At 34.2% G+C, this 8,670-nt stretch overlaps 1 protein-coding gene across 1 annotated transcript; it reads left to right on the top strand.

Moving 5' to 3' along the window:
- The first annotated feature begins 230 nt into the window (after window positions 1–230).
- LOC127073564 (probable sugar phosphate/phosphate translocator At5g25400) lies at window positions 231–1,748 on the top strand. The gene has a single exon (XM_051014738.1). The coding sequence runs from the start codon at window positions 451–453 to the stop codon at window positions 1,486–1,488; it is 1,038 nt and encodes a 345-aa protein (XP_050870695.1). The 5' UTR covers window positions 231–450; the 3' UTR covers window positions 1,489–1,748.
- The last annotated feature ends 6,922 nt before the right edge of the window (window positions 1,749–8,670 follow it).

The raw sequence follows: 8,670 nt of genomic DNA on the forward strand, positions 1-8,670 counted from the left end.
AAGTGTAATTAAAGGCAAATTAAAACTATTAATATTCATATAGAAAATAGAAATATACCATATTTACATGATTCAAAACCTAATTTAACTTGTTAGGCTTATCATTAAGCGTACAAATTTGACTATTCAATACAAGAATTTGTTATGCATTTCCTAATCTAGCTGTTGGGTATGAAACAAAAAAAGCCCATTAATTTAAAGAGCCCAAAAAGTCATTGGTTTGGCAAGTGTCACAATTTAAAACTACACGTCACTCTCTCACTCAAACTAAGAAACTAGATCTGAAAGTAATACAAATTCGCATCTCTAATTCCCATTATTCTCTTATTCCTCAAAAGCTCAATTTCACCAATCACATGAAACCCGACCCGATTCAATTCCACTGAATTCCGATCAATTCCTCCAGATCCGTCGTCTTCTTCCGATTAGGGTTAGGGTTGACCAGAAAAAATGGCAGTCTCCGATGGCGTCGTCAAGAAAGTGATCCTCTCCTACACCTATGTAGCGATATGGATCTTCCTCAGCTTCACTGTTATCGTTTACAACAAGTACATCTTGGATAAGAAGATGTACAATTGGTCCTACCCGATCTCGTTAACCATGATTCACATGGCTTTCTGTTCCTCACTGGCGTATCTTCTCGTTCGTGTCTTCAAGCTCGTTGAACCTGTTTCGATGTCGCGCGATCTGTATCTGAAATCCGTTGTTCCGATTGGTGCACTTTACTCGCTTTCGCTTTGGTTTTCGAATTCCGCTTATATTTATCTCTCTGTTTCGTTTATTCAAATGCTTAAAGCGCTTATGCCTGTTGCTGTTTATTCGATTGGTGTTTTGTTTAAGAAAGAGGGTTTTAAGAATGAAACTATGGCTAATATGATTTCTATTTCACTTGGTGTTGCTGTTGCTGCTTATGGTGAAGCTAAGTTTGATACTTGGGGTGTTACGTTGCAGCTTATGGCTGTTGCTTTTGAAGCTACTCGTTTGGTTTTGATTCAGATTTTGCTTAACTCTAAGGGGATTTCATTGAATCCGATTACCTCGCTTTATTACATTGCTCCTTGTTGTTTGGTGTTTTTGTCTGTTCCTTGGCTGATTGTTGAGTATCCTTCTTTGAGGGATAACTCTAGTTTCCATTTGGATTTTGCGGTTTTCGGGACCAATTCGCTTTGTGCTTTTGCTTTGAATCTTGCTGTGTTTTTGCTGGTTGGAAAGACTTCTGCTTTGACTATGAATGTTGCTGGGGTTGTTAAGGATTGGCTGTTGATTGCGTTTTCTTGGTCTGTGATTAAGGACACTGTTACACCGATTAATTTGATTGGTTATGGGTTGGCGTTTTTGGGGGTTGCGTATTATAATCATTCCAAGTTGCAGGCACTTAAGGCTTCGGAGACTCAGAAGAAGGCTCAGCAGAATGATGAAGAGGCTGGAAGGTTGTTGGAACAGAGAGACGGGGAAGGGACTGGAAGGAAGATCGACAGCCAGAACTGATTCAACATGTCTATCTCATTTTTGGATGCGAAATTTGCTTTTGGGTATATGTGGTGGTGTATTGTACTACTATTAGGTAATTATTTTATTATCATTCGGATTATCATCAGTATTATTATGTTATTTTACTTCTGTTTATTTCATTCAGCTTATTTTATTCATATTTTAGTTGTGTATTGGGTCTGAGATTGATCTTTGTCTTATATATGCTTATTCAGTGTTTCATATTAATGGTCAGTTAATGAATTTAGTTTCCTTGATGCTCTGAAAAGTTGTTATTGAATTGCAGTTTTACTTTGTGAAGTTGCATTTGTTCTCTATTTGGTATGGATTGTTAATTTGTGTTAATACTTAATTTTCAAGTATGATTTCATTTGGTAATATTGGTTATTGATTGAGTTATCTAATATTCTATAAACCTAGATCAATTGCAGATACAAGATTATAGTAAATTAAACACCTTTGCATTCAAGTGATAGGTCTAAATTGTGCCTCTGCATTCAGCTGATATTATTGAGTGATTTGATCAATAGATTTTGGTGAATGAGAAAAAACTGTCCTCTTTTTAGTGCAAAACTGCAGAAATAAACATGATAAAAGTAGCATAATAATGACAAAAAGAATAAGCAGATATACAATTTTAGACATTCTTTGACCATAAGCATTCAAATACTAATTAACTACTACTCGAGATGTGTGATTGTGAAAAATTTCGAGAGGGGCTTTAGTTATTGTTTCAGCTAACACGTATAATGTGATAAGATGCTCAATTTGAAACTAAATTTTTCTCTCAACAAAAAGTGCTTTCAGCTAAGAAAATTCTGTTTGTTAGGAGAGAAATTATCTGACAATGTCACAATCAGAGTTATCGATAGCAACCGAAAGAGGAGCGGTTACCCTCTAATATGGAGGAGCGGGCGGCCGCTATTTGATGTTTAGTGGGTAGCGGGATTAGGTTTTAACCATTTTGAACGTAAAGACTCAGATTTACCCTTAATAAATCGACGATTGAACTTGAAGACTCATATTTACCCTTAATTAATCGACGTCGAGGAGTTCTGGAGATTTTTTTCAATTTGCCCTAACTCAAAACACAAAATAGAGGATTCAATCTTCTTCTCACACGATTTCCCTTCGGTTGCAGTTTTCAAAGTTTTCTTCTCACGATCTACTTCCCACCCAATGCCGCCTCCTGCTCGTTTCTCAGCCGCCTTCGTCTGCTTTGTTTCTAAGGGTCGCGGGTTGCTATGTCTTCTTCTCAAATTTGTTTTTTAATTCTCTGTTCTTATTTTTTTTTATATTTCTTTTCTTTTCTCTTATTTTTTATTTCTTTTCTTTTACTCTGTTTTTTCAGTCTTCTTTTCTAGGCATATCGTTCCGCAATATGGGATTTGATAATTCCCACGCCCCGAACTCACAATATTACTAGGCATATCTACTAAGTGTAAATCATAGATTAAGTGGTATAATTTTTATATTTTATTATTTGCTTTTTTTTGGTTGAGAAAGATATTGATCAACGAAATACACGGTTTCTTGTTTCATCAACTATTTTATGTGCATTTATGAATCTGCTGTGCTTTGCTCGTTCAAATTTAGTGGACTTGTGTGAGTTTGATAAAAGCATAATTTTAGCTATCTTTCTAGTGATTGCCAAGTTGTAGTAGCAATTCACGTGACAGCATTCACCTCAACTCATTGGTTGGTAGTGATTGCAGCCAATTCACGCATCATTGTGTTTATCATGATATTATGTTGCTTTTCTGAGTATGCGTTGTATAGGATGCTCTGAAATTTGCTATTCTCTTTAATTGAACGAAGTGAATTTCAATATCACTGTTTCATGAAATTAATTCAAAATAGGATCTTATCATCCAGGAGTAAGCATTAGTGATCCTGTATCAAAGTTAAATTAATTTATATAGAAATATAGGTGTCATGTTGGACTACACCTTTTAAGAAGTTTCGAAATCGACAAGACTTTAATTAAAGTGGTGGGTGGAGACGTCTCACAATAAATGAAAAACTAAGTAGGTAGATGATTTTTATTCTTCATTTCCCTCTACTCAATTGCTTCCTTTGGTCTTGAGTAGTTCATTTTTTCCAAAGCATATTTCCATTTTTGGTCTTGAGTAGTTCATTTTTTCCAAAGCATATTTCCATTTTTGGTCTTGAGTAGTTCATTTTTTCCAAAGCATATTTCCATTTTTGGTCTTGAGTAGTTCATTTTTTCCAAAGCATATTTCCATTTTATCAATTTTTGTTTTAATTTCTGAAAATTGGAAAATGTCACATATTTTTCTTTTTATAAGGTGAGTTTTAGAAAGTATCTTATGAACCTAAAATCATGTTATGGATATATTATTAAAAAACATGAATGACTAAGATTTATTATAGGCAACTTGCAACAAAGTCGCATGTATTAAAATTATATATACTAGCATCTAAACGGATTCTCGTGAACACACGCGTCAAAAATATAAATGATTTTTTAATTAATTTAAATTTAAATTTAAATTATTTGTGTAATAAACTTGGTGAATAAATTCATTTAAAAAAGAAAAAATATTGCATTAGAAATTATCTTTATTTCAGTTTTTTTAAAATTTGAAATATTGTGAAGTCAATCATTTATGGAGTAATTTTGGTAGAAAAAATTAAGAAATTATTTAAGGGATAATTCGAGAAAGTCATAAGTTTATGTTAGATTAGATCATACTCAAATTTAACAAAACTTTGCTTGCTCAACGTATGTATTATATGACCCCTATTTATATGTTTTAAATGCTTAACAAAATAAAAGATATTGTTTTTTCCTAAAAAGCTTCAAAACAAATCAAATATGGGAATGCTAGGGCACAAGATAAAAACTAAAAAAGAAATGTTTGCTTGGAAATTGTATATTGATTTTAATAAAAGTATAAAATTAAATTTTTAATTGCTTTTTCCAATATAAATTTTCTATAAATGAGTTAATTAAATTTTATATTTCAAGACTTAATTAAATTTTATATTTCAAAATTTTAAAAAAGTTAAAATTTAAAAGAAATTACAGTAAATATTATTATTAATATTGTCTTTTAAAATTCTTTTGTTAATAAATCTGTGCATCCAAACATGGAAGATATATTTTTCAATCTGATAAAATATATTTTAATTTTTGAACAATTTAAAATTATTATTGATTTGATATTTCATAAATATAAAATTGTAAACATTAAATTACAAAATTAAACATACCCTTAAAATATGATTTTAACAAATATGTACAGATTTAATGAAAACACCATGGATTCAAATGATTAAAATTAATAAAACACAATTTTATGTTGTTGAATACACGGGGACTGCAATTCGTTGATCTTCATTGCGGCTAAAATAACTTGAACTATTGAGTTGATGCTTAAATTACAACTCCAATGTATCTATAGCTTCATTATCTATTATTAAATGTTAAAAGTGATTTCTTTTAATAATTCAATGGTCGTAACAAATTAACACATGGCTAACTGAGTACAGTAAGATCAAAAGTATTTTCAAATTATAGAAAAAATGAAATCTTTGAAGGTGTAACCAGTTAACACATGAGATTAATCAGTTATTATTGAAAGTGTTATTATTTTTATTTCAGTTGTAACCGGTTACAGGATTGGTGTAATCAATTACTGTTGTCTCAGATTTTCGACACCTAACATTAAATTAAAAGAATGTGATAAGAATCCTGTAATGATAGTTTTGGTGAAAAATCGAAATGGTTAGTTATGACAATGAAGATCTCGGCGAACTTGAGTTGTCGAAAATGAGCACTAATTGTGATCGAAATCATAGTCATACAAAGACCAGGGAGTTTGGGACTGAGTGAAATTCAGAGTTTCCAAGATGTACTATATGCAGGAGGTATATAGGGATAAGATCAAAGAGTTATTGAAGGACACATGGAAGCTTGTCGAAGACGAATGTTGCATGGATAAGAAGACGTGACATATTCTACTTAGTCGATCGTTGTAGACGGTTAACTTAGGATTAGTATATAAGTAGCATTCACTTTGAGTTTTGAAGATCCGCAATTGTACACAAGTTCTGCAAAGCTCAGTATCCGTGTGTTATGAAAAAAGAGTAAAAAATGTATGTATGCGTTCCACTTTTTATAAATTAAAGTTTATTTTCAAGTCATTTATTGCATTGAATTTAGTTATGACAATGAAGATCTCGGCGAACTTGAGTTGTCGAAAATGAGCACTAATTGTGATCGAAATCATAGTCATACAAAGACCAGGGAGTTTTGGGACTGAGTGAAATTCAGAGTTTCCAAGATGTACTATATGCAGGAGGTATATAGGGATAAGATCAAAGAGTTATTGAAGGACACATGGAAGCTTGTCGAAGACGAATGTTGCATGGATAAGAAGACGTGACATATTCTACTTAGTCGATCGTTGTAGACGGTTAACTTAGGATTAGTATATAAGTAGCATTCACTTTGAGTTTTGAAGATCCGCAATTGTACACAAGTTCTGCAAAGCTCAGTATCCGTGTGTTATGAAAAAAGAGTAAAAAATGTATGTATGCGTTCCACTTTTTATAAATTAAAGTTTATTTTCAAGTCATTTATTGCATTGAATTTAGTTTCAGTCCCTCTTTAAGTTTCCTAGCATTTCGATTTTACAATCATTATTCTAAAATCTTACATTTCGACTTTGATGTCAAACTTATTTAAAACTTATGATTCACACAAATATGTCCCGAGATCTTTTCAAGTTTAATCCCTTAAGTAAAACGAAACTTGTTTTTATTTACAAAATTTCACAGTAAACAAATTGGTACGCCTAGTGGGGCCATTTTTGTGTGAAGTTATATTTTTTGTTTTTGTTTTTTTTTTAAATTTATTTTTAAAGTTCTTCATTTAAGAAACTTTTAATTATTGAGTGTGCATGATATTGATGAGTGGTAGGATAACCAAAAAAGAAATCAGAAACCCAACGAGGAGATATGTTTGGAGAATGGTTAATCCCAGGAACACCAACATTCCAATAACCCAGGGGCAGGCATGGTCACTGCAAGTTCGATTGAACCAATTCCCTTTGTTGCTAGCACGACGGTCATACCGTCAACCACAATTGTGCCGTCAACCAAGGTTGTACCGTTAATGGCCCAAGAAGGGGTGGGATTTTTCCTTTCAATAACACAGAGTCACCCAGTGACTCTTAGATCGATTATAGCAACATATTTTATGCCTTTTGCAACAAGTTTCACAATGCCTATGCTTGGGCGAGAACAACCATATGGTATTGCCAACATTAATGATGGCTAACTTACATACTAACCCTTCAACATTTGCTGACAATTATGCGAATGCATATTCACCATTATTGATGTCGGGATCGACTATAGGTACCTTGGTCTGACCATGCAACCCCAAGTGGGGATGTGATTTGGTTCCCAAGTAATCCCAACATTCACTACGATATTTGTTATGGCGATGAGACAACAGATGGACGAAAGTAACCATGATATGATTAACACACTTACTCAACAAATGGGTATTATATTCAACCCATTAATTCAAAACATGAATCCGAGTTACCGACATTTGGAAATACAAATGAATTGAATCACTGACTTCTTTGGCGCCCTTTCAACACAAATTCGACCTATTATGCAACCTCAATTGGCCAGGACAATTCGAAACGAGGGAATAGTCCTTGAGGAAAACACAGTAAACTAGGGGAAACAATTTGTGCCCCACATAGTCGAACAAGAGAGGCCTGGAAAGGTCGAACGAACACCAGTTTTGGTAGTTAATCGAGATCAGGACGCCGACCAAGTGGTTTGTCAAGTTCGACAAGAAAATATGTTAGGAGAAAACAATCTTGCATCCGTAGTTGAAAGAATAAAGGCGCATAATGGTGTGAACATATGCCTACAGAGGCTGAATTATACATCTCCCTTGCCGGAACATGTTTTACAAACAGAACTCCCAAGGGGATAGAAGCTACCTAAGTTCACAAAATTGGCTGGTGGTACTAATGAGTCCATAATCGAACATATTGCTCGATATTTGACTAAAGCGGGGGACATAACGAATAATGAGAACTTAAGGATGATATACTTTTGTAGTCCCCTTAGAAAGAATGCCTTTACATGGTTTACAATCCTCCCTGGACATTCTATAAATGATTGGACTCATTTAGAAAGGTTGTTCCATGAACAATTCTATATGGGGTAATCTAAGTTCAGTCTGAAAGAGTTGTCAAGTGTGAAGTGAAAGTTCGCTGAAACAATCGAAGACTACCTTAATAGATTCTTACTATTGAAAACAAGGTGTTTTACCTAGGTACCTGAACACGAATTAGTCGAAATGGCCGCTAGAGGATTACATTATTCGATTAGAAAGAAGTCAGATACATAGTATCTAAGGGACATGGCCCAGTTGGCAGATAGAGTTTGACAAGTTGAACGCTTGAAGGCTGAAAAAGCCAGGACCCCTTATGTGTGTAAACTTCTTACACCAGTGAATGGGAAGAACCCGTCTGAACCTGAAAAGAGTGATAAGTTCCCCAATAAAATATATACTTTTGATGTGACCAAATGTGATAATATTTTAGATTTATTGGTTGCAGGTGGCCAAATTTTAGTGCCACATGGCGTAAAAGTTCCACCAATAGAACAAAGAAAGAAGATAGGGTTTTGTAAATATCACAATTTTTTGGGGCATACAACTTCACAGGGTTTTCTTTTCAGGGATCTTGTGCAAAGTGCTTTGAACGATGGAAGTTTGAAGTTCACTAAGGGAAAGCCGCACATGATGATAGACTTTGACCCATTGTAGGTCGAGGAAGCTAGTTACGTTGAACCAGTGGAGGTCAACATGGTCGAGATCACTGAGGATTTCGAGGATTGTGACATGGGAGTCGAATACGAAGTTGTCGAAGGCAGTGAAAACCAAATAGAGGATGTCTACCCCTAGGCTGGAGAAGGTTTGCTCGATTGCCTTCACTCACATAAAACTGAGTTAGAAAGTAATGATATGCACTAGGTGCAATGCTATGTTCGACAAGAGGGATGCAAGGAAGGTGGAAAGTGTCCAGTAGGCAAAGCAAAAGAGAAAATTGGGAGAAGAGGTGACCTCAGTACCACTTTAACAAAAGGAGAGTTCCCCAGAGGAACTAGCAGTTTCTAACC

Source organism: Lathyrus oleraceus, chromosome 4 (assembly GCF_024323335.1).
Source record: "Lathyrus oleraceus cultivar Zhongwan6 chromosome 4, CAAS_Psat_ZW6_1.0, whole genome shotgun sequence".
Classification (NCBI taxonomy): Eukaryota; Viridiplantae; Streptophyta; class Magnoliopsida; order Fabales; family Fabaceae; genus Lathyrus; species Lathyrus oleraceus.